This window comes from Caloenas nicobarica, chromosome 1 (assembly GCF_036013445.1).
Source record: "Caloenas nicobarica isolate bCalNic1 chromosome 1, bCalNic1.hap1, whole genome shotgun sequence".
Taxonomy (NCBI): domain Eukaryota; kingdom Metazoa; phylum Chordata; class Aves; order Columbiformes; family Columbidae; genus Caloenas; species Caloenas nicobarica.
Genome location: NC_088245.1, coordinates 36,933,547 through 36,960,315, shown reverse-complemented (window position 1 = coordinate 36,960,315; position 26,769 = coordinate 36,933,547). Strand labels below are relative to the sequence as shown.

General features: G+C 44.5%; 1 protein-coding gene across 2 annotated transcripts in view; it reads right to left on the bottom strand.

The window, feature by feature from the left end:
* The window catches only part of RASSF3 (Ras association domain family member 3), a 93,640-nt gene that overhangs the window by 49,391 nt on the left and 17,480 nt on the right, over positions 1-26,769 (bottom strand). The window contains exon 2 of one of the 2 annotated variants that reach the window (XM_065639388.1): positions 24,595-24,719. In XM_065639388.1, the coding sequence (XP_065495460.1) occupies positions 24,595-24,719 (125 nt within the window). Of the gene's footprint in view, positions 1-2,816; positions 3,087-24,594; positions 24,720-26,769 lie in introns of those variants that run through there. The other variant, XM_065639396.1, reaches the window with a different exon arrangement.

The following is a 26,769-nucleotide window of genomic DNA, read 5'->3' as shown; positions in this document are numbered from 1 at the left end:
GCTCCTATTTTTTACAAGTGGTAGAGCAAGAGGAGGAGACAAATCTTTTAACCGCTCAACAGATGATTAGGCATCTTAGGCAGAGCCCAAAGCTACTATCACAACACTTTTACACCAGAATTGCTATCAATCCATTAACGCTGTCCTAGCTGCAGAAATTGAGGTACATAAGTAAGCCCACCCCTGCCACATTAAATGAAAGATAAAAATTCACTCGACTACTTAATTTCCTTTTTTCCTCCTTTTTTTGGTAATCCATATAAAACAAGTCCAAACACCACTACTGAGTTTTTCTGCAGGCACAGCTGCAAGCCAAAAGCTTGAAACAATTTATTGCCTGTGAGAAAAGGGGCAGAGAGAGCTAATGGAAGGATGAAAGTAACTGCCAGCACTTAAGCCTTCTACAAAAAAAACAACAAAAACAAAACCAAAACAACACAAACAAAACGCACTTCAAAACTTCACTACAAAATTATCTGTACAGTTGAGAAAGACACAGAAACAATAACTAACAGCTCCCCGCTTTCCTCCTTGCTCTAGGGGACATAGTATGCATTTTTTTACTAAACCTCAAATACAAACCAAAAGTAACATCCTCATCTGTACAAAGAGGCTTATTATGACTGTTATTGCTGGAAGGGGAAACTCACTCTTACTGGCCACATGACTGTTGAAATCTACATTCAGCATTGTTTGGGGATTTTTTTTTTTACTTTATAACTCAGCAGCTCAGAGCAACTGGTAATAACTTCATGACTACAAACATTTAGCTGAGAATTTCTGATGCTGCAGAGTCAGCAATGCAGATGAATTTGTTCCAGGCTACTCAATGCATACTTAAATATGTACCCTGCAGCACCTCGCTGCAGTATTCTTTGGGGAAACATTACTGGAGCACAATATCAAATTTCAGGGCTTTTTTTCCATCCCCCCCCCTTGCTTGGAAACGTTAACATTGCATGCAGCAGTTTACATGTTCACACAATTTCTTACCTATACAACTAGCATGTAGTAAGACAACTCACAAAACCTTGTTATAAATACACAGATATGCTTTTAGGATCCAAATCAAAACCTGAGCCTTCTCATATCTCCTGAGGCAGCAGCCACGCAAAACCTGACAACAGTTGGGTAATCTGTTTGCTCAGCACTGTCACATCACGGTCCTCCTCTGTCACAGCCAGGTGGCAGCCAGCGCTGGCCAGACAGGTTAGCAGATGAAGTTCAAGGACACTCAGCAGGACTTGCCAGCTTGCACAGAGGCCCTCAGGTTAGAGGGCGGCTGACACTCCAGACAGATAAGAAACAGCCAACCCCTGAGGAGGGGCACAGCAAGAAGCACCCTAAGTAAGCAGCCATGACCTGATAAAAAGCTGGTCCCAGACTATTTGCACAAGGTGCCTGAGCTCAGGTGCACTCAAAGGGTGCGCCCAGGCTCCCTGCCAAACTTGGTGAAGGAAGCTAAAGCTCAAGAAAGCTCCCTGCGCTTCCTTGAACGGGAGCCGGAGTTTCCCGAGGGGCAGTTAGAGGGCTTAAGTTTTGAGCAAATCACAAACAGGGCATAACAGATGGAGAACCTCGGAGAAACAGAAACCAAGGTTGGCTTTCTGCAGCTCCACAAAGCCTAGAGGAACAGCCATGGGCAACTAAGGATGAGACTTGGCAAGCCCCACGGGTGGACCAGAGGGCACCTGAGGTATCCAGGCTCTGAGAAGCAGGTTTATAACTAGGTCTCCATAGCAGCAGTAATATTGACACCAAACTCCAGTCAGGAAAAAAAGACCAGAAGTTTGTACAAAGAAACAGGCACTGAGCAGAAAGAAGCCACAGTCGCTGGTAGACACAGGGGAAGAAGAGCTAGCATAAACAAAACAGGCTTGCTAGCTTACAGTTTCCAAAGCTATAAACCACCTCTAGAAAGAGATCCTGCGCTTTGGGAAGAGAAAACTGAGAGGAGGCTGCACTGCTCAGCTAAAGAAACGTGACGTTTACCCTATATGGTTTAACGACTGCTCTGGATGGGACAGGGACTGTTCCATTTTATATCCCTGACATGAGCTTCGCTGCTAGGAGAGAGGGGCTGGTTTTGACTCCTCAACACACCAACCCTCTCACTCTGCCTCCAGCCCCACAGATTCCCCACTGAAATCCCAATGCTGACCACAAAAGGGCTTGGTTTGGGGTTTTTGCTTTCTTTTTAATCAGTTCTTCACTTCGAAGCCCACTTAGAGTTGATATCCTGCGCTTGAATGCTTAAACCAAGACACTTCAACACTTTTGAGGGGCTTTCTCTGCCAACAAAACAGCTGAAGGGGCTGTCATTCATCTCGAAACCAGCTCTGAGAGCGGTGAAGGGCCAGACCCCGCCGTACCCGGCGGAGCGCTGCCAGCAGAGCCGATAGCAGGGCTGATAGCACGGTTACTCACCGCACAAACATGTGATTTTTGATCACATCCCCAGCCCGCCGGACTCCGAGAGCGGGGCGGTCAGACTCGCAGTCTGGCTCCCTCAGGCCGGCTCCCCAGCGGGACATCCCAGCGGGGACCCCTCCGGAGCGACCCCCAGCCCAGCGGGAGCCCCGCTCCAAGCCCAGGGAGGGCAGCCCTTCCCCGCCGCCTGCTCCCCGCTCCGGCCCGGGGCCCGGGCGCCTCCCGCGGGTCTGCCCCCGTGGGGGAGGGGGCGGCCGACACGTGGAGGCCGAGGCCGGGCGGAGGGAGGCGGCGCGGAACGGAACGGAGCGCAGCGGAGCGGCCCGGACCGGCGGCAGCTGCCCCGCGGGGCGAGGCCGCCGCTCCGCCCGGCGCGCAGCACTTACTTGCGAGGCGCTCCGGGTCTTGCCCGGCGGCCTCCTGAAGAAGGAGGTGCGGGCGGTGAAGAAGAACTCCTCGGACTCCTCCTCCTCCAGGCTGCTGTAGCCGCTGCTCATGCTGCTGGTCCAGGTCATCGGCGGCGGCGGCGGCTGATGGTGCTGCTGGGGCCGGGCGGCGGAGAGCGCCGTCCCGGCCGCCGCATGGGGCCCCGCCGCTGCCGCTCCTCTCGCAGCGCCGCCGGGCCCGGGGAGCAGGAGGAGGAGCTGCTGCTCTGGCGACTCCGCTCCCGCCCTCTCCTCCCTTCCTGCCGCACAAGTTTCCGCGGGCAGCGCCGCTCCGAGCCCCGCCAGGCGGCAGCGCCCCGCCCGCCCCGCGGGACGCCCGCCCCGGGCAGCAGGTGAGGGGGCGGGGGCCGAGCTTCCCCACCCCGAAACACCGGTCCGGCGGCAGCTGGGGGTCCCGCCGGCACGGCGAGCCCAGCAGGCGGGTGCCGGGGCCCGACCGCCGCGGGGCGGCGAAGAGGGAGGCGGAAGATCAAAGGACGGGCGTGGACTGGGGTTACCGACCCTCCTCCCGGCCTCTGTGCTGACACCTCAGCATCCCCCCCACTAATTGCGAGCAACGAGGGGGTCCTTGCTAAAGGAACGGGTTCTGCAACTCTAATAATTACCCGATTTCACTCTCCTACGTGCCTGTGAGAACGACATTATTAAAAAATAACCAATGGCAAAACAACTGTAAGCCTTTCTTGTGTTGTTCTTCTAGTAATCTTTGAATTCAAGCTTTGCAGCTGGTAGCAGACCCCGTCGTGCTGAGCAGTAACAACCTTGAATCCCCGCGGCTGCCGTGGGTGGCTGGCCCTGGCCTCTCCTTGCACGCGCCATCAGGCCCACGGACTATTAAGTCAATGGAATTCATTGCCCCAGGATGTAGCAAGGAGCAAGACTTATGAAGACTCAGAAGAGATTAGATATGTGTACAGATAGCAAAAATATCCAGACCTGCAACTAGGAAACATATTTAAAAGCACAAAAGTTCTGATAAGACACCGTGTACATCAAACTCATTATTAATGGGGGAAATGACAGACAATGCCTGAAGGCCAAGTCATTCCATAATTACCTGCTTCAGAGTTTCTCATGTCTTCCCTTAATTTATCTAGGGCTGCTCACTGTCACAGACAGGATACAGGGTTTAAGGTATGGCTTCCTAGGGCTGTGCAGCTGCCCAAAAAAGCAGACTTGCCCTTCCTGCACACCCTCAGCCCGGCGTTCCTGCTGTCCCCCCATGCCACAGCAGTGGTCCTGTGGGGGGGAAGTGAGTCACATCAGCCACTCATGCCAGAGCAAACCCCTGGAGATGGGGCTGTGGGGATCCGGAAGGAGGGCAGGTGACACCTTTCAGCAACACCGCAGCCCTACATTAGTTTAAACAGATTTGAAGCTGTGTGTTTACCAAACCACGATCTAAGCCAATACGTCAGTTCCTGTGGTCTCAGCACTCGGCCACAGATGTGTCTTGGATGCCATTAACTGACGTCTCCTTTCCCTCTTCCTCATCCTCATCTCACTGATCCTTCACAAACTCCTCATCTGCTTCATGCAGCCGTTCCTGTCGCCCCCACCCACGTGGGGAGTGGGTTTGTTTCTGCCAGTTAGGTGCTCTTCCCACACCAGTATGCCGTATGTATTGATAAAGTCACCTCAACACCAGCAAAACAACTCACACCGAGAGCTTAAACCAGTTAATCGGTTTGGGGGGTGTTAAACCCTCATTTTCCCAGCACCTCTGATTCTCCCAGATTGCCATACAGAATCTGGCATCTGGCAGATTAGAAGGCTGCATAGCTTTTAAGAACAAATAATTAAGTCTAACAGTGTAGATGCAAATGTGTCAGATCTTGAGCCTACTTGTGGGCACTGTAAAGCCCCATGGTATTCAAGATAGCTTTAAGTTGAACACCAAGTTACTTGAATGTGACTAAAACATATTAAAATGCTTGCTTTTGACAAATAAACTTTGTGTTACCTGGCTCGCCAAGACCATGCCAAAAGGAAGCCCCACCAGAGATCTGCTGGGCTTGCCTCTGAACCTGTTGAAGACCCAGTAACCTCAGTTTACAAAGCTTTTGGATGTAACACCCCTGACCATGATCACAGTTAAGGTGAAGGTTTTTAAGTGACTCAGGTGTGCTACAAAATGGGATTTGCATTTTCGAACTACGAAGGTGTTTTTAAATGTTGTCCACTGGCACACTTGACGGACTCCCCAGCAACAAAAGGCACTGTGTGCATACAGAGCTTGTTTGCCTGGCTGCAGGCTCAAACCTGAGTGTGCGTGGGTGGACCATCAAGCTGGCAAAGAGGATCATCAATAAGCTGCTGCAAGGGAACTCGAGTCCATCTGTGCAAGATCAGTTGCAAGTCCTAGGCTTGAGCTTATATGCTCTCTGGCAGCAAGGCACGGCATTCGCCTTGTCTGTGAAGCATCATTTATATTGGTAACACTGACAGTATTGTTTTCTCCTGCTGCAATAAAAAAAGCTGGAGAAACTATGTCTAACTTCCTTGTGATATACCTTCCAATAGGATTCCACTCCTCAACTACAGCTCTGGTTTTAAGTCTACTAATTTTGGCAGTGATTTTTATTTTTAATTTTTAATTTGACAGTGATTTTTTTACTTTATTTTTTTTCAGACGTGACACTGAATCAAACAATTCACATGAAGGTACAAACAGATCTGATGTCTTTCAATTTTGATTTGCTTGGTGTTTTTGAATAACATTTCCAAATACTATCAGTTATTTGCAAGGCTGATACTTGAAGGTGTATCGGTACCCCTGTGGATTTCCCTGTTCCCAGGCTACTCTCTGTTCATATTTTTAAGTTCTCTGTGCCCAGACAAGTACTTTTCCACCTTCTGAAATTGACTTCTTGATCTTTCCTAGGTAAAAGTCGTCCAAGGCTCTTCGTTAGGTCCTGCATTGAAACCTCTACACTACCAGCCTTGCATTGTTTTCAGTTGACTCTGACAGCCCTCTTAAATAGTCAACCAAAAAAACCCCCACAGCGTAATGAAAACAAAAGACAGCCACATCTCAAGATAAAGTTAGTAATAAGATTTCTGAAATCATACTTGTTCTTAAGGAGAATTATTGGAGCATTAGGTAAAAATAATGAAGTTAAAAGCCAAGGAATGTGGCACAGGAGAGAGATTTAAAACATAGATAAGCACTATGAGGCTCTCAATCAGTCCTTCTGAGAAATAATTCAATCCAGTGAGAAACTAAGCTGGCAATCAGTTATCATAGATCACACAGGCAGTTGGCAAGAAGAGGGAGATACTTTTTTTTTTTTTTAAATGAATAAGTTCAAGTAGCAAGTAGTGCTAGAAAGGCACTTGTGAAGAAAAGAAGAAACTTTTTTTTTAATTAAAGCTTGATGACACAGATATAATTTCAGAATATTTTTAAACTGTAGCCTACTCAAGCCAGTTTAAAATTGGTGACTCATGTAACACAACCAAAAATAGTAATGGGGATTCTTTTCCAAAGTGAGAGTCTCCTGAATAAAATACTAACAAAAAGCAATCACAGGCAAAGATAACCTGTGTGATATAGATATTTGTTGTGTAGGGGGAAAAGCAATATTTTACATCACTGTTACATTAAAGGATAAAATTCAGCTTTAAATCACTTCGTAGTTTTGGAGAGTCAGTTCAGAGAAATAAAACATCAGCCATAGCTTCCAGAAAAGTGGAAATTAAAGCTGAACTTCCTAAATGGCAAAACAGGTGTGAATAATTTTATTAGTTTGGCAAGGATTATGACTTTCAACTACCATAACTGAAATAACCCCTAGCGTCAGATATCAGATTTCATAAAGATGGACTGCTTCACAAGGTCCTGCAGCTTCCTTTGTTTATTTGTACTAAAAGATCACTTTATTGAAGTGATCACAATACCACAGGAAGGCACCGTTGAATGGGATTACAAGTAGTTCAGTAAATCCATCCCCTGCTCTGAGGAAGAACCAAAGTATTTACACCATCCCTAAGAGACCTTTAGCTAACTCATTCTTCAAACACAGCCCAGTAGTGTAGCACTGCCCCACAGGTCATTCTTTCCAGTGTTTAAGCTACCTATCGAGTTAGAAAGTTCTTCTTAAAGATCTCGTATAAATCCTTAACCTTGCTCATTTGCTTCTTAGCGAAAGAGAGGGAGAACCGTCCATTGTTGTTTTTTATAGCAACCTTTTGGGTATTTGAGGATTCTCCTTGTTCCTCCCTTTCTTCTCCTTCCCAAACTAAACAAAGGGGCAACTGATAAAACATCCTATAGCGTTTACATTAACTCCATCAGCAACTGCATGATGTTTACATGTTTCTAAAACATCTCCTCAGACCTCTGACATAGAAACTGGGAGGACTCATTCAAATGGGAAAGCTAGGAAACATTCATTCCTCCAGCAATGCTGCCTTGAGCACCAGACCAAGATGCTCACATCTACACACAAGCCTTGGTCTTTTGTCCAGATTTTTGCCAGGCTACATCAAAAAGCAGTGTGTTAAAGGAGCAGAAAAGCTACAAGCAAGACAGGGTATGGGCTCAGAGAGTCCTGCAGCATTTCAGACTACATTTCTATTAAAATAAAAACAGTAATGTGGAGTTCTCAAGAGAAGAGTCTACAGATTCCTCTTTTCCTACCCACCCCGGGTAAAACCCTGCAAGGATGTTTGTGTCCCCCAGTAACAGGACCTGCGGCAGCCCTGCAGCTGTGGGCAGCAGCCTCCAGTGGGATGAGAGCCGTAAGGGAAGGAGGACCTGCACTGTGGGAGGGAAAGGGTTCCTGCAGGGACTAAACTTCCTCACCTCCCTGTAAACCTGCACTAGTACCCCCTGGTTTGACCGGTGTTTTGCAGGAAGAGTTTCATTAATGACCCTAGCAGTATTTATAATTGCTATGAATTTGCAAGATGCCCCCAGCCTGTCTGCTTCAGGAACATTTCTGGTCACTTCTGGAGCCCTGCGGTTCGCTCTCCCCTTCTCATTTTCTGCCTTCGCATCTCTTTGTGAGTGCCAGCCTCAATCCTGTAGAAGTTTGACCATGGATATAGCTTTACCCATAATTACTCCCTATGGGACATACACTTAGGACTGAAATCCAAAAGGCTTATCTGTAACATATTTACAGGGAAATATAATTATTCCATGATGTCCATTATGCAAGTTATGGCTGCATAGCAAAGACTACCCAAAAACAAGTTGCAGAGGAAGAAAAGACAGTTCGTAACAGACTGTCCCTTTAAAATCAGAAAAAATAATTCAGATATCATGTGGGTTTAGCTTTTTTCTACATTCTATCTGAAAACAGTGGTAAGTTCAAGTGATCAAAGCAAAGCAATAAAGTTGACATACAACCCCAACACAGAACATCCACTCAGGCCTGTAGTTTCCTTACACCGGTAAACTTTCTGTTTACTCATTTCTTCCATTTGTCTTGAATTAATAGCTCAGGTCTGTTTAGTACCACTGGCAGCAATGACAATTACCCTTTGATTCATACTCAGTGACTTGTTAATTCAAACAAGGTCATTCCAGCCGCACAGGCACATGAGTGCAGACTGAAAACAAACAGGAGCCAGCTAAGCAGCCTCTCTCCATCTCCTGGTGAAGAAATGCCATGGGGATGTGTCCTTGCTATGGCAGATACAACCTTAGACAGCATTGTGAGGAATCCTGTTCTAGCTCCTAAAATTCTTAACACTGCCCAGCCCTTAAGTCCCCTTGGTGCAACTCTTTCATCCAAAATCCTTAAAACAAAAAGGAAACCTGGAAACTAAAAATAACCCACATGATCGCCCTGTTACATGTTCACGCACTTGCAGTCACGCAACAAACATGGTCTTCATCTACCATACCTGGACTGGTCAGAAGATAACAGAACCCAGAGCAAGCTCACCTCCCCCATCCCATCTGGAGGTTGTGCTCAGAGCAGTCAGACCTATGTTATTTTGAAGGGAGATAAAAGGAACGAGGAGATTGCACTTGTCTTCTTTTTTACGATGCTGCATACATGTGGCCACCCGCCCATGTACATAGTTTTACTGAAATCAATAGAGCTACTCATAATTTTACGTATGCACATAGTTTGGAGGATTGGGGACTTTGTCTTGGTTCCAACCTAAAGCTATAGAGTTAAAACTGTACCCTTCCTGACAGTTTTGGAATTACCATCATCCCCGGGTTAAAGTTTGACAGTTTCCCAGAACATCCAAGCAATACCTCTTTTTAACTCAAAAAGATGCGAGTGTCATCAATCCAGCCTAGCAAGATGACTCAGTATTGCCCAGTGTAAGACTACAAATACATCCTTCACCACAGGAGTATTTCTGCAGTTTGAAGACACTGCCATGGAGTATGGCCTCATCATGTGGTGTGAGCACCAACCGTCCCACATCCTGCCCTGGCCCAAAACCCACTGGGACTAACTGAAAGACTCCCATTGCCTTTGAAAGGATTTAGATAAAGCTCATAAAGCCAGCAGTACTAAGAGTTCGAAGCTGAGCGCCACGTTACATCTGGCAATCCATTCCCTGCAGCAATGGCCTTCTTAGCTTATGCTGTAGCCGACCCTAATAATGTCAGATCACAAGTCTGTCAGCACTCAGATGTAGCCCAGAAGCCCTGACTCAATAAACAGGTGAAGAATTCATCCGCACTCGCACAGTCCCATTGATGTGAATAGTCAGACATAAGTATAACTTAAGGTTGGCATAGGGGAAGCTCAGAGGCCCGGGAGTGCTGTCATCTAATTCTCTGTAAGCACCCACACCTTGCCAGGGTAAGCAGTAGAGCTACTATGTAAGAAAATATAATCTTAAGGAAATATTCTATAATAAACTGTACAGAAAACAGACATTCTCCTACTTTTAATTCGGTTCCTAATTGCTAACAGTATGTAAAAATACTCGGGGCAGTAAAATTAACGAGGACCTTCTGTTTTAAGTATAGAAACCACAACTGTGGAAGCTCAGCATGCTTTGTGGATACCATGAAAATGTGAGCCCTAATGCACTGTAGCTGCAATCTGATTCCCAGCATCTGTCCTCAAACTGGTGAGTTGATGGGGGAAGGGGCCTTCTGGTCAGGGAATCACATCCACATTGTCATTTCCTAGACAAAAAACAAGAAATTGTCCTGTCATACTGCATACGAGATGACATTTTACTCTGTTTAATAAGCCTGATTGTGATAGATAGTAGAAACTCCCTAGAAACTGTCCCTGCAAATTTAGAACCTTCTAGTAAATCATCTTGACAACAGCCCATGAAGACGAGCATCCCAGAAAGACAGCGCTAGTTCACAGGACAACAGATCTGAAAACTTGCTGCTGGAATTCTTATCTACTCTATCCAGTCCACCTTTAGCTGGAAAAATCTGAAAAAAATTAGCCTCAAAGTGCAGTGCCCTATTCAGGCTGAACCAGCCCTACCAGCTGAACTGCTGGGGGTGCAGCAGAGCGGCCCCGCTTGTGTGCTCCTGCCCGCCCGCCTGCTCCCCAGCTTGCAAGCCCAGCAGGTGACGGAGAAGCTGCTAGTGCAAGGTAATTTTTTTTTTTTTTTCAACCCCTGTATTTCTGCAGTGCTGCACAAGATTAACATTTTTCACATTTTCAGTAGGATGTGACCACCTTTGAAAATTTCGCCCTCAATCAGTCTTCCTTTTAGCTAACTCTCACTAACTCCTTTCACATTTGGTCCATGTCCCATTCACTGGCCTAAGGCTTCTCAATTCCCACCTTTGCTGTCGTGCTCTTCTTCCCCCACTCTGAGAGCACCAGTGCAGGGGGAAAAAAAAAGCGGGACAGCTTAAAGAAGAGACAGGAGTGCAAGGACGGAGAAAACAAACAAAAAACCAAACAAAACAAACCAACAAAACCCACAAACACACAAAAAACCAGAAATGAGAAATACGCAGATTGGCCAAATGAAAATACAAACAAAAAAGGTAATGTTTTGAAATAAATATTAGGTTTTTCTATCCAGAATTCCTGAAAATCCCAGAACAAATGACCAGACAAATTTCTGTGTGGAAAAAGAGCACATGTCTAGGAAAGCTGAGATTATGTTTCTTATTTTGAAGGAAGACTTAAAGAAAAAATATACTGAAAAATTAAAAAGGAATAAAAAGGATGGGAAAAGTGGACTACATGAAAGGGCAGCTAAAGAAAGTGCATGTGTCAGAGGTGAGAAGATACTGGAGAAGTAGAAAGGAGAAAAGAAAAAAAGACTATATGGTCCTTCTTTTTTTCTTTCAAAACTGCAGAAAGATGTGCACAGCATTGTGAATCCTCTGTTTAGGAGGTTTGAAGTCGGCCTCCTCGCTTCACATACAGAGGGAAAAGGAAGGGAGGGAGTGGGCACCTTACATCAGTGAGAAGTCCAGCGGAGCTGCAGACTGCATAGGACTGTAGCTTTGTGAGAAGCTTCTTGCTTCTGTGTGGGTCTTGCTCTCCTCTATCTACATTTTATCACCCCGATGTAGTGACAGCACTTTGGGGAAAAAAAAGAGATCACCAGAGGGAAAATGAGCAACATTTGCACTTAGATGTGGCAGGAGAACCATCTCACCCTGAGGGAAAGAAGTTATTTATGCCTCTGCCTGCTGCTACGTCTGGTCCTGCCACGGGTGAAGAGATCAGAGCCTGAGTACTGGGCTGATACAGGGCAAGTTGACATGACTTATTCTTATCTATTTCATTAACAAAACCCCACAAATGTCATTAAAAAAATAAAATGCAAACAATGGGTCTCAAAGCCCCATACTTGTAAGCTGGGAAATGTCTTCTCCATCACTCACTACCTTGAGCTTAACACATGCCCCCCCAACCCTGCAACGCAGAGCATGACCAAGACCCTCGTTACTTCTCTAGTCTCCAGCATAGATCAGACACAGGCCAGCATTCAGGTCACGAAGGAAATGGTTAACCTGGCATTTTATATACTTTTGCCTATTTGTTAGAGATAGCCTTTTATGCAGAATATGCATGACATGACCTAGTTATAGGACTTGGACCTGTCCTGCCAAATAATTCAGCTTTCCAGCTCAGTCCCAGGGTGTGGTGCTGTGATAGTCTTATTTTACATTTTAGTTCATCTCTGGGCCCTCTTTTACAGCAATTTAGTGCATTTCCTTCAAAACAAACCCCAGAAGTGCTTCTAGGGGCAGTCAACACCAGAAATCACACCATCTTGGCAGCGTGGACCCCTCAGCCTTCCTCTGCTCTTCACCATCCTCTTATGCTAGCCCAGTTGGTGTCACGCCCTCAGCCCCGCCTCACGTTTTCCAGGCAATTTGAATGAATAAAACATGCATGCTGTATCTTGAGGTCCATGGGTACTGGGGTGTAGGACACAGCCTCCTCTAGGAGGGGGCAGCTCTAAGAAACGTGGACCTGAGCTAATCTGCACTACCCGAGGCCAGGGGTCACTCCCAGGGATGGAGGCCTTTGGCTGTAGAGAAAAATAATCATGACTGGCTCAGAAGTTGTGCTGCATCAACTTGTTATTTTTCAGTCTTAACTTGATAAGCAAAATATTTAATTTAATTTTGCAGCCATTGCTTATGTTTACCTTGCTTATAATACTAAGCTTGTTTTCTAAAATCAGAAAAAAACACTATTCTTAGAAAATAAAATTCTTGTCATATTTTACTAAGCTTGGGTGATTACTCTTCACTGTGATTTGAAAAGGGATGATATGAAATTTTAATACTGTTATCATTTGGATGGAGAGAAATGGTGGAAGAACATGTAAAAAGAGGCTTCACTCTGCAGAGCTTTTAATGTGAAATTTTGCCAGTTGCAGGACATAGCAAATTGTACAGAGATCCTACCGAAGCAACATCTCTGGTATTTTCCCACTGCAGCAATGTCCAAACTCTGATGCCATGGCCATATATTGATTTTTTTAAGGCTTTAAAGAGGTATAAACTCTGAGGTTCTGGAAACCAAACTAGTTGTAAAGTAAGCAAGATTTTCATAAAATCACCTGTAATTGCTATCCATTCCTTTTTCTTCAGCCGTGGCCACAGACTCACTGCGCAGAAGCACTATTTACACGCCGCTGTTTGAGAAATCAGGCGGTTTTAAGTCAGGAACCTGCACCAGAGCCTTATACAAGAACAGTCGGTATTTGAGCACTGCCTGTCCAGCATGACCTGCTCTTTGTGGAAACTTCATTAAAAATCACAGATATCGGTACGTCTGAAGGAGAAGCCGGGGGAAGGCAAGCAGAGGAGACGAAGCAGATGTGTCAGACTCAGGCTGTTTTACAAGCTATGATTCCAGCATTCGGTACCAAGCATATGCTATATTTTCTACTTGAAAGCCGACTGCCACTTCAAATGAAAATGGTTTTGTATGTGCTGCACCATAAAATTACACAGACACAGAGGTCTACACTAACTAGCTGTTTACCTCTGTGTTCTACCACAGCACATAAGTTATAATCGGAGGAAGGAAACTCCTAGGAGATCTGAAGGCTTTAATTGTTTCAGCGTGCAGATGGTTTGCATTACAGCAAATCGACACAGCTCAAGGTCAATTCATAGTTCAGCAATAGCTGCTTGGGCGAGTGAATTTCGTTTGTTTACGCCTCTTCTGGGGAAGGTTTAACTGCTTTGTTACTTATTTTATAGATATTTCTAGGCTTAAGAAATACCGCAACAGGTGAAACTGGAGGAACATAGTTTGCCACAGCCATTTCCTTCATGTCTGGTACTAAGCAATTTTTAGAGCAGCTAAATATAGCTGTTTTCCTACAACATTTGAAGACTTTGTTTCAACATGTTCCCTTTTCTGTCACTGACAAAAAATGCTCTCTACGGACCCACAAAGCCATCTCCCACAACTCTGATTTTGTTGAGATTTGCCATGCAACTGCTGCACCCAGCGACTAAGATCTCACCCAAGTCAGTGGTTACTCTTGCCCTTAGCTATCAATCCGAGCTGCCCCTCTCCCAGGGGTTCCCAGTCCCTTTGCACGGGCAGCTCAGCTGTTCATGAAGCAGCTGCTGAACTGCCATAATTTAGGGCTTAGATTGTTAGGATAAACTGGAACCAATTTTTTTTTTTTTTTTTTTTTTTTTTTGTAATAGCACCAGGCTGAAATCTGCCACAGTACAGCAGCTGCTTCATCAGCTGAGCCGTCCTTTCAGGCAAAAGGGAGCTCCCCAAGGGCAAAACACACCAGGCACCAGGGCAGGGGGGGCTACTGTAACGATACCAGGGTAAGATGTCACTGGTCAGGGGTTGGAAACCTTCCTGTAGGAGAGGAACACAAAGTACTCTGGGGCACAGAGCACCAACCTGCATGAGCCACAAGAAATTTCTATTGCATACACCAACTGGATCCCAGATCTGCCTGGGTAGCTACCACTACACGGGTAATCCCACCAACACCAACTCTTAAAAAACTGCATTTGGCAAGAAGAATGAGTGATTTTTGTTTTAAAAGGGATGGTCTTTCTACCTCACAACACGTCTTTGAGTTCTGCTGATAGGGGCTTATGCCCATTGGTTATATGCTGTCTCAATCATTTACCGTCTACCTTTTGTCCTGCAGGGGCAGTGCCAGACCCGCCACAAAACTGTGGGGCAGCACCATGTCTTCCCATCTGCACTTGGTGTCTGGAGTGACAGACCTAGAGAGAAACCACAGCAATGCATTGCAAACAGAGGTTATGTTGGCGTGACTCAACAGATGTACCGATGTGTGTACGTGCAGGTAATTTAACACTGCGGATGCTCCTCCCCTCTCCTAATATGTGACCAAATTAGCAGAGTCACAGGATAATTGAAAGATGGGTTGTACCTCAAAGACAGAAAGTAATCAGTGAGCTTGCAGACCTCAAAATATGTCAGAAATGTCACTGAATGTAACATCACAGCAGAACTGGGCTAAAGAGCTCACACTCTTTGCTGTATGCTGTATGTATGGTGTCTACCTTGATTCTGTTGAGGTCTGAAAGTCTTTTTAAAAGCTACCTGTTTCAAAGACCTGTTTTTAAATTAACCTAGGAAAACTCTGCAAAACTCTTTAAGAGAGGCTTGTGGCAGGGCTGTGAGGATTTGAAACAGAGAGGCGCACCAACATTGTGAGCCATATGTAAGAATTTCACAGCCACATCCAGGAAGCCATCTGCTGCCATAACCCCCCCACGCTGCACTCAGCAGTCCTCGATGTGGCCTTAACATCTGCTTCGGCATCTTCTCTTTCGGGAGGATCTGCCTCTACGTGCTTTGCTGTTTTCAAAGGTCTGCCTACTATTGCTCAGGCTAATCTGCGGTTGGGCAGATACCCTTACAAGGAAACGCAGTGATTTGTCCCCCTCCTCAGTGGGAGTCCAGTTGGTACATCCACCACTGTAAATCTGTAATCCAACTTTACTGGGTCCATCTAAAATAACTTCGGGTGGCAAAAGGCAGCCTGAGCTTTAGTTCTAATTCTTCACATAGATAACAAGCTGAGGTGCATTTACAGAACAGCGTGTAAAGTTTGTCTAGCTCCTAACTTGGACAAGAAGCTGCAAACATCTGGGCCAGAGGTATGGGGCTGCCAAAACGAAGCAGGCGGCTGGAAGCAGAGCAAACTGCCTCCAGCAGCCCTGCCAACAGATTCTGCAGGTCAGCTATTGAAATGATTTGCGCATCAGCATATTTCAAATTTCGAGTGCAGCCTTTTCCAAAAGACTGCAGCAAGAGTGTTTGTAAAGAAGGGGCAGTTCTCAGAGGAAAGTAATTTCACAAAGAATCCGTTTCCTTACTCAAACACCAGAAAGGTGAAGGTTTTCCTAAAACTGGCACCGAGGGCATAGCTGTGACATGGAGATAATTACTGGAAGTAACCAGTGAAACTGCCAAATCAAACTGCAGCAGAACTGCCAGAAATTTTTTCCTTCCTAATTGCAGCCAAAACCCACAGGTGCCTTAAAAGAAACAAAAGTGTGGGGAAGAGCGTGGAAGGACCAGGCAAGACTGCTCTTTGCATGGCACTTTAGCACAGTCTAGAGGACTTGTCTATGAAATGCTGCCAACTGTTGGACCATGGCCAACTCATCTCTAAATTCGGGTAGCCTGATGGTGGGTGGGAAGGCAGCACGCACGCTTCCCTCGCCTCAGCAGCCCTGTGTCTGCTAACCTCTCTTTCTGGCTTAGGATGCTGTGCCGACTCCCCAGCAGGCAATCTTAGTCCAAAGAAGGCTCAAAACTGCGAGTTGAGAACACTTGAAAGAAAAAAGAAGATAGTTAATAGGTGTTTACACACTGACAGTGAAACTGGATCTGTTGCAGCAAAACTATGCTCTCACTGACTCCGCTGGAACCTCCATTTCGTTTTTCACTGTCTAACCTAATGCAATGATTCTCAAACCCAAGAGTGGGGCTGCCCTGGGAGGTCCAGACTATGTGATGGGAGACAGAGGGAGACAAGAATAAAAAAGCCAGATGGCTCCTGTCAGCCCCTCTTGTCTCTTTTCTGTTTCTCTCTTTCTCTTTCTCTACCAGCGAAGGTCTCTCCTCTCTCCAGCCTCACCATGGGGGATGTGCACGTGGGGCAACCTACTCCTGCATAGGGCAGCAGGACCTGCCTGGCACAAGGGGGTGAAGGCCAGTGGCTCGGGGGTGCGGGTTGATGCAGGGGAAGCTGTGGGAGCTGTGCAGCTTGGCACAGCTCAGGAGGTTCCTGCTGGGAGATGGAGCGCAGGATCTCAGAAAGATGGTTCAGCCAAAGGAGAGGACCCCTGACACACCCCCAAAGACGTAAGGATGCTTCTCAGACAGACAGCAGCTGCCTAATGGCAACTGTAAATATGGATCCTAGGTATTTCCAAATCACTTATTTCTTGTATGCATTCACTCCAACAAATCGTTCCTGTCTCTAGCTATATCTGTCAATTGTGGGGAAAAGAATCTAAAGAACTCAGTAAAATCATAGTTCAGAAATGCAGATGACAGAGATTTTACTCCTTTCACTTTCTTACACTGAGTTACCATTGAATTTACCCTATCTGTAATCCTCAATTTTAAGAATTCATCTTTGCTTTCCTTCCCAAGATTACAGATTCTTTAACAAATGCAGGAACATTCATAGAAGTTACAGTAAAGCATAAAGAAACAATCAAGTTCTGATAATGTAACTCTGTGCCACACTGTGCATTTATTCACCAATAATACTTTGCAAGGAAGAGCTCATCCGCAGTTCAACTATATGCGGCAGATAGGCAAGGAACATTATTCACACCGTCACCATTTCCAAAAACAACTTCTGCTTCTGACTCCCCGCACTGAGACATATTTGAGGTAAAATGAAATAGCAGGTTTGTATATTGTGGGCACTTACCTCCTCCTAGAAGAAGGAAGAAAAGAAAGTTGGAGGTGAAAGACCAGAAATTAAATCAGCACATCTGAAAACCAAGGCCAAATTGACTTGCTGAAGGCCATATCTAATCAGTCATTAATAGAGCAAGGACTGCAAATCTGGCTTCCTCAGTCCCAGTTTCACGCTCTAATTCCTACCTCCAACAAATTGCTTTATAATAATCATAAGACCTTACTGATTAGTCACATATGCAGATAAGGAAATCTCTCTTCAAGGTTACTGTAAAGGAAAATATTAGTCAGGATGGCAAAAGAAAGGTTGAGGGGAGAGGACAGTGCAAATGGAAAACTCAGAGCAGAGCACGGACTGAATAATGTTCCTTTAAACACAAGCTTAGTAGTATTGGGAAATGTAAAAGTAGTGTTGAGCCTTGCTATACACTGTTTTTCCTACCCCAGAGAATAATGTTGTAGAATTGTCTGATAAGGTCGTTGTGAAAGAAAAGCTTAGTGAAATTAAGACAACTTAATTTAGTCCCAAAGTCAGGCAGGTGAGGTCAGGGCCAGGCAGGATGCACAGTGCTGACCTCATCCTGCTGCCCCAGGGTAACTATCACCACTGCTTAGTTCTCACTTAGGATTGTAAAGCAAAGATAATCAGTGATGGTTATTTATCTTGCTATAAAAATACACTCTGTCAGAGAACACAAAGCCTTAAGAGGGGATCGACCATGGCTTACATACACACTTGCAAGCACTGGCAGAGAAAGAGATGGAGAAGCATAGGATATGATTTACGCAAAGCAAATCATTGTAACCAGTTATCCAGCTGACTGCAGCACATCAGTAGGCAAAATACCTGAAACGGGCATCTGCAGCTCTCCATTGGTTCACAAGACTAGTTGTAACATATGTCTTTGAAGATCTCTTAGGGTCCCATGGTGAAAGTTTTCTTTTCAAATGTAAAGGGGAGATGACTTTTTCCATTTTTCTCTAGGGGTTAGCCATATAGGGCAGGCATGCAGAGACCAGCTGGGTTCGTGTTCTTGGGGCACTGTCCGGCTTCCAAGCAGCTTGGCTCCAGGATCATCTGGGCCAGGAGCTGATCCAAAACTCATGCTTAGAAGAGGCCTCTTGATTAAGAACCAGATCACAAGTCATAAGAAATATAAAGGTCACAGGTGAAAGGTGATCAAGATCCAAAATTACCTCTGGATCAAAAACCTCATCTGGAAATCACAGCTATAATGTAAGGTGTATGTCTTGAATGAAGCAATGAAGTAACTTTATCCCATTTTTGAAAGCATTCTTACATCACTTGTGAAATAAATATTAATGGAAAAAAAATTATCACCAGCACATTCTTTGTAGAACTAAAAACTTGTAGGAGTCTACATTCTGTAGCTCTGTCTCTGCATTCAGAAGAAGCAGGACAACAGCCATTCTGTGTATCTGGGCAGCTTCTTTTGCTGTAAAGTCTCAGAAGGTCCCAGGAACCAGAGGTACAGGATCTCCACTGGGACCTATGCTGCAGGAATGGAGGCTTACAATAGCTTAAATAAAAAGGGAGAAGGAAACACAACAAAGTGACTATTGCTCAAGATCTCCCACAAGTCCTATGAGAACCCAGTATGTTATGATCCTGGGAGAGCCAGCTACTTCTTTATGTTTTGAGTAGGAACAAGAGGACTACTCCCCAGAAGTTTAATTTGTTTGACTTCATTACCATTGCTTTTAAATGATGTATAACAGGTGACAGTTTCCTCCTTCCTGGTAAGTATATTGAAGCATTAGCACTTACTACATTGCTGAATTTTTACATGCTTATACACCCTATTTGCAGAGTAAATAGGTAATGTGTAAGTTCTTATCCACACTGCCTGTGGAGCAGACTGACATGAGGCAACACATACAAGAATGGAGCTTCACTGTAGAACGAGATCCATGGGAGAAGGGGAACCACCACGCAGCACACACATGGAGCTGGGGAGAAACCAAGCTCACGCAAACAGGGAGAGCCTGGAGGGCACTGAGGGAGAGCCTGGAGGGCAGATCTTAGGCAGCATCCCCAGTTAGAGGAAGCCATGAATCAGTAAGGAAAAATGCTACCTCCTGTTTGATTCCCACTCTCTGGGAAACAAGGCTTTACATTCCTGTAAGATAAACAGGACTGCATCAGAACAACATAGGGCTCTGTTCTCTACCTGTTTTCCCAACAGCTGTCTGTGGCTGCTGGGTGGCAAGCTACTTGCATCGAAGACTGGGAACAAATATTTTCATATCTTCACCCAGCACTGTTATCATTAAAAACAATCGAAAACCGCTCCCTACCTTCCTTCCCCACCAGGGAAGGTTTTTGCATCATGGCCTTCCTGCACTGAGTCAAAAGGCAGCAGCAATCTCTTCTCTGTACATTTCCAACAGCTGCTAATGCCATAAGTCAACAAAAGAAGCCTGATACAGTAGGAAAAAAAAAAAAAGAGAGAGTGTGAAGCTCCAAGAATATTTTAGGCAATCTGGATGAGAAAATGGGATGTGATTTTCACAACAGTTCTGATTTTCTCTTCTAATCAGGTCTCACTGCCATCTTGTTATTTGCTTAAGACAGGTGTACGTGGCGTGAATTAAGAGGTCTGCAGTTGTGTTACCAGCCCAGCTACCTTCCTGAATATTCAAATGCAAAATAAAATCAGCCTCGTCAATAAGCACACTAGAGACTGTGTGATATTAAATATTTCTTTGGACCGTCGTCCTGCTTGGAAACCAGTCACCCCTGTCATTTAACAGATTAGGCCAGACCTGACGTGGCTGCTGGTAATTCCATTTTGGTCAACGTGCTTTATGGATATGAAGTAAATAATCAGACAGTCTGTAAAGGGGAGAATGAAAACCACTGTCACTCTGTTTAACAGCCTGTCTCTAACAGAAAGGTGAAGTTTAGTTGTCTGTCTGTCACAGCACATGGACTTTTGAGAGAAGTCAGTGTTAGGATTGCACCAGGACAGACTCACGGGGGCCAGTGTTCACCCCTCACTCACCAGTTTCCCAACCAGCACTCATTTTCTTTGCATGTTTTGAGGGTTGAATAAGGCACTCAAGACACTATCATATCCTGTTTCCCCAAAAATAAGACCTACCCTGAAAATAAGCCCAGCATGATTTTTCAGGATTTTTGAGGATGCTTGAAATATAAGCCCTACTCCAAAAATAAGCCCTAGTTACAGTTCATTTAAAAAGTCAATTTAAATAGTGGCCAGGCAAATATATATGTAAAAAAGTAGTAAGTTTTGGAGCGAAAATGAATACAAGACCCTGTCTTATTTTCAGGGAAACAGGGTAGTTAGTGATTTATCACCCAGCAACTGAACAACTTCCATGTACAACCGCAACCTACAACATATACCAGCAAAATATCCCTCTTCAAGCATGCATGTTTTGATGCAGGCAGCCAACATCCATTTGCCTACACGTCCCATCAAAACCAATCATCCTGGTGATCTTTATCCCGATCTCTTAGCTGCAAACTATCACATGCCCAACCCTCGGGATCCTGGCTTGCTCAGGCAGAGCCCAGCCACCCCTCACATCGCTGCGTAGCTATTTCATGCTGTATACCATACACAACACATAAAACTTAATGATTTAAAGGATCGGTTCTCCTTGAATTTTTTCTCCAACAAGATTAGGCAATGCTATTTGAGTATCGTAGAACCACCTAGAACACAAGGGATGTCCAAGCCTATATTAGTTGTATTAAATTTGTAATGTGATCATCTGCACTCTACTGAGCCTGCTGAGATACTGGGAAGATATTAATAACTTTGAATCAGGAAGAAAACCGCCATAATAAAAAAAGTTCAGTTGGTATTTTACATCCTACACCTGGCACAATACTGACAGCAGGAACTAGAAAAGATTGTGGAAAAATGTGTGCAGTAAGAACAGTCTGTATTAGAAATAAATGGTGGAATAAGAACATCGATCTTCTAATGACAGCTGACAAAACAGCAGGTTGAAGCTGGCCATATTACTAGAGAAACATATATTGTTTTCTTGAATATGAAAACACATAACTGTGCAAAAATCAAAAGTGGATTTTAAATGTTCCCCTTGTCCAATAGCAGTATTTTCCTGCAATTTGAAGACTTGTCTGCTTTTTCTACATAACTAGAAAATCAGAGCTGTTTGACTGGAGTTGATCTGGTTGCTAAACAACCTATAATTGATCTTCTCTAGGTTTCAGCAATATGTTCTTTAAGCAGTGAACTTGCTGCCTTCTGCTTGAAAGGTCAGGTCTGTACTCTATGCAAGTAAAAAAAAAAAGTTAAAGGTAGATTTACTGATGTAAATCTGTGATTTTTAAATAATGTTTTAAAACCATAGTAGTGTAACAACATTATTCTGATTGCTTCTATGGGCTGAAAATTCCCACCAAGTGCCAACAAGCTGAAGTCCATTCTGTTAAAAATATTAATTCTAGTATTATGTCATTTGGTGGTATGATGATACAGGTCCACTCAACATGTGCCTCATCCAGTCTTCACTGACTGGACTTTAAGATCCACTTTCCATTTTTAAAAGTTCCTCTTGTTTAAATGCACCTTTTGTATTCATCCTACTTGCAATATTCAACTACTGCCTCAGTCATCATTGGCCCAAGCATTTATTCGGTCTGCTCTAGCAAATCTGACAGACTACTTCCTGATGCCTACCCCAGAGAATACTAAAGAAGCCTAAATATCTGATATAGTAAATTAGACTTCTTAAAAATGTTGCAAGGAATTCATAATTTAGAGATCTTTGGTCAGTACTGGGCAAAGCCTGTATTAGTAATACCCCATTTTCAATGTCATGACGTAGATAAAGCAAAATCAGGCATCACTGGAGCACTTATCAGTTTGCTTCTTGCTGAGGACTGTTCCTTGCCAAGTATCTGATGCCTACATTAGTAAATACTGTGGTGCAACTCCAGCAGCTCTGTAAAGCAAAGCAAGTGGTGCTGAGAACCGCAAATCCTCAATATAAACACTTCACATGTTTTGCTTAAGGCAATCTCTGTTTTGATCCTGTGGACTGAATGGCCATTGTGGTCTGAGCGCGTCAGGTGGGCTCCTGGAGCGCCTCTTCTCAGAGGCTTCATGAAGCAGCTTGATTTTCATCTGAAAGGGAATTATGTGCTGTAAGACTGCTGCTGATACCAACCAAAACAAGGGAAGTGAGGACAATTGGAAGATTTGCTTCAAAAGCACTCTCCTGCATCTAGCTACAACCCTGCTGACCAGACACCATCCACAGAATAAAAATGCAAGAATAATTTTGTAAAGGAAATAGATACGGCCTTTTTCCCCATCCCCTGTCTCCTTCATTATCTTATACTAAACACCTACTCAGTTGTGTATGTGAGATGGAGGTTCAAAGGAAAAATCACCTTAAGACTACGTCCAGAAAATTTTAGCATGGAAGGGAAAGATAATTTTGAGAAGGCAGCTGAGCAGGGAGTTGTATTTGATTAAATAGTAATCAGTAAATGCCATTTCTTGAGATAATGTTTCCAATCACAAATCTTAAAATGATTTTTAAAAATTCTAGCTCCTTTTTACCTAAAAGAAGTCTAGAAAGACAAAGCGGAACAAGCAGGTAAGTAGCAGAGCAGGGAGTGAACACAAACCTCGCAGCCTCCATCAGTGGCTGTGTCAGCGCTGTGCACAAGGACAGCCATGCACAAAGAAAATTACTTCACCCAGTAGGAAATATTCCAGGTTTTGTGCATGGAAATGATTGCTGCTTCAAAATCAATGGATGATGAATGCCGAAAATAGCATTTGAGTCCTCACTTACTTGTATCAGTTGTCAGACACACACTGACCCAGATACCAGTGAGAAAAACTGAGATGTGAACCACTGTCACCCACAGCAAACTGCCAAATTGTGACTTCTTCCAAGAGAACGGAATCAGTAGGGAAAAAAAACAGTACTTCTTTGAAGCAATCTTGTTGCACACAAACAAATGCACATGAAATTCGGTTTCCCTGAGTACCGTGAGGGTCAAACAACAAGGAACAGTTTCCTTGCTCAGTATTCATAACTGCTTCACCCAAGACAGCACCAGCCCTTTTTTAGATCTCTCATGGTCAAGCTGTACATGCCTTTTTGAATATAAATGGCTTTTAATGGTCTTCTCTTTCTGCTCCTGTGGTATTTACTTGCTGATAGTCACCCACATTTCCAAAATCTATGTTGCCATGTCCTTCCTCCTCCCCCACCCCTGCTGCTCCTCCTTTCAGCATTTGAGTTATTCTCCTTTGCTCTGCCCAACAGCAAGTCACCAGGAGCTCACGAGAGACACTATCTCCTCAGCCACAGTTTGGGTGGCTGGAGCAAGCATCTCCCCTACCAAATAAATGTTGCACTTGCAGAGAAAATTCAGTGCTGACCTGGCCCACATGCAGCAAGCTCAGCAAAGGCACTGAGAAATTCTGGTGCCCTCAGAAGCTTCTACTGGTTAGGTGTAAATATTCAAGGGCTTAACATCTGATTAAGTTTGGATGGACTTTTGTGGAGGACAGAAGGTAAATGTATTTGAAAATGCAAAGAGACATGAGCTAATTAGCACAATACAACCTTTGCCACACCAAAGGTCTACGGGGCTCATTATCACTGTAGGAATCTCCTTCTCAGAGGACCCCCCTGCTCTGTCTGCAGAAATGTGCTGCTTTGATGTGCTCCCTGAACAAAGAGAAAGGCCCTGATGTCGAGGGCGAAACACAAGGAGTGTCGCTCTGTGGTGGTGTAAGGACGGAAATGAGGAGGCACATTGTGACCCACTGAAGCTGCGGGGGAATCCAGGCAAGGAAATTGGAAATTACCCTAAGAGGAGTTTGATGAGAACTGAGGGATTAACACCAAACCCAGGCAAAACTAGTAGGATCTTTAACGGTCACAAATAGGCAAGCCCTCGGTTTTATTTGTCACCTCGTGGCACCGCACTCAGCAGCACAGGGCACCCAGGTTCCAAGCTCATTTGTGAGCTGCTGCACGCGGTGGCCGAGTCCATCTGAGCATCCAGCTTCGTGTTCCCATCCCCTGCCATACACGCCTGCTCTGACCCCACAGCGACTCGGTTCACACAGCCAAACCAACAGGAAAATTATCTTTTTGTGGGATTGCTTTTCAGCCAGTTAAGCTGAAAACTAATTGGAGCAGGAACGACCCAACTGGCAGCAGCCAGGCATAGCCTGACCCAGCTGTACTGTAAAATCACTGCCTTGGGTGGGTAATTCGGCTTTGCTGGCCCTGCCTAAGTGAGACATTATTCCTGAGCAGTCGGGTAAGGCAGGCAGGCCATACTTCATTATTGAGCTGTCAAGAGAAAGCAGTAATTACGTGAACACGAGATCTATTACCTGACCATTGTTGTAAGATGGCTCTAAGGTGTCATGTGGAGAGAGGCAGTCCATTAATTTCCCATTCCGCCGGCAGCCCAGGTGCACCAGATCTCGGCAGTGGGCATGGCAGGTGTATTTGCAATCTGAAATGCACAAGACACACACACACAAAACTAAATTAAAAAAATAGAAGCGTTTAGAAATGCAGTTGCTGCGGGCAGGACCTAAGAGCGAGGCACATCCTCATTTGCCACATGAGCCCAGAGAAACTAACCACCTCTTGACTCTACATCCACACGTAGAGATAATAATAGTTACGTATTATTGGAGATGTAAATTCACTGGAGCGAAGGTGACAGCGCAGCACACCTCGGAGTCACAATGATGCGGCTGCAGTGATGCCGCCCAATAGTTAGATTGGGGCTGCCTCAGAGCGATGTTTTTGCAAAAAGTCTGTGCCACATACTGTGTATTAGCTGCTGTCATGTAAGCTTGAAAGGGGCTGGTCTCAGAAAAGACACAACATTTATGATTTTCAGGTAAAAATTTCTATGCAAGAACAATCACTGTTACAGGGTTTTACATGTTTTAAGCCTAGGTTGTCTTAAGAATATGCACATGAACATTGAAAACATAATGAGCAGCTTATCTGAAGCTGCAATTAACGTGCTAAACCACGAAGTTGCCTTCAGGAACAATTCAGAAATTTCACTTGATGGCTAGCAAAATCAACTAAGATGGCTATTAGTAACATAAAAACATGATAATGGAGGCAGATGGCCCTATCTCTAGAAAGAAATCAGATGATTCATACGGCCTCTAATCTCAAAGACAGAATCACTTTATCAGTATTTACAAAAACGACCTGTATTTGCTCTGAAGCCATGTTGAATTTGCTGTTTTTCTATGTAAGTTGCGCAGAGTTCATGATACCATCTTTGTCTAGCACTGAATGTCACTTTCTATATTTAGTTTTAAATTGTTTATAATTTTGCCAAAGAACAACCACTTCTACTTCAAGTTTCCATGCTGGGGAACATCATGCTGTTTGTTTCAGTACATGTCAGTTTAATTCAGCCATTTCCAAGAATGACTTTTGGAGGAAATGCTTTCATTTTCCCTAACTAAACTACTCTTAGAAATATCTGTGGTTGTCACAAAGCTTTACGCTTCCCTAGTTTATAGCAAAAGCTGAATTCTGGATGTTTGGGGGTTTTTTTGTTCCCTTATCTGCCTCTCAAAAATCTCTGTTTCCCTTATGTTTGATTATATTCTTACTATAGTTCCTGAAGAGTATATTCTTCAAGGCGCTCATTTCCAACCCATGCTCGTCAGCAGCATTCTGGGGCAGGGCAGCAGGGTGTTTCCTGCAATGCTGCTCGTCTTGGCTAGGGACTGGGTCTTTAATGCAAGACCCTGCACCAACAGATCATCCAAAAGTAAAAATCTTAATGAGGATCAGGTGTAAACACGCAATCACATTTCTGTGTCTCATACAGAATTTATGCTGTACTCACACTAAGGCAAGAATAAATATATCTGATTTGGCACAAAGCCTGCCAATACAAAGTCAACCAGCCAAAACTTTTCCAACACCAGTGACTCAGCAACCATATTGGATCAGATAACTGGGATGTTTCTGATCTTAAACCAGACTGACTGTAACGCTGTAATATGTGTCAAGTCACACTCCTCTTGGGACATCAGCAAATAGTTAGTTATGCGGCAAGAAGGACCCTGTTGCAGTATAAATCAAAACACCGAAAAAGGTTCTAACTCTCTAAAATAATTTCTATATTTAATGCAGAATTTGGAAAACATCAAGCAAAATAGGCAGAAGACTATGGGGGAGGAAAGGCACTATATATCTACCTTTCTGTCTTTGCCATGTAATTCTGGGAGAGCTGCACAATTTCAGACACACATGGTCTAAAAGTTAATTATGTTCATATGAGTTTTATGAAAATTATCTCCTGGGTAAAGGAGGGAGACCCAAACTAATACCCATGCTCAAGGCATGGCAGACGAAACTTGGCTATTATGCCATTGTCTGGCAATGTCTGGACAACCAGGTACTGCACATCCCCTCCGTGGTGAGGAGATTACAGGGAGTGGGGCACAAATGTGTAGGAAACCAGGCTTCACTAATTCCCCAATGATTATGCAAACATATATACTGAGCATGCACTCATT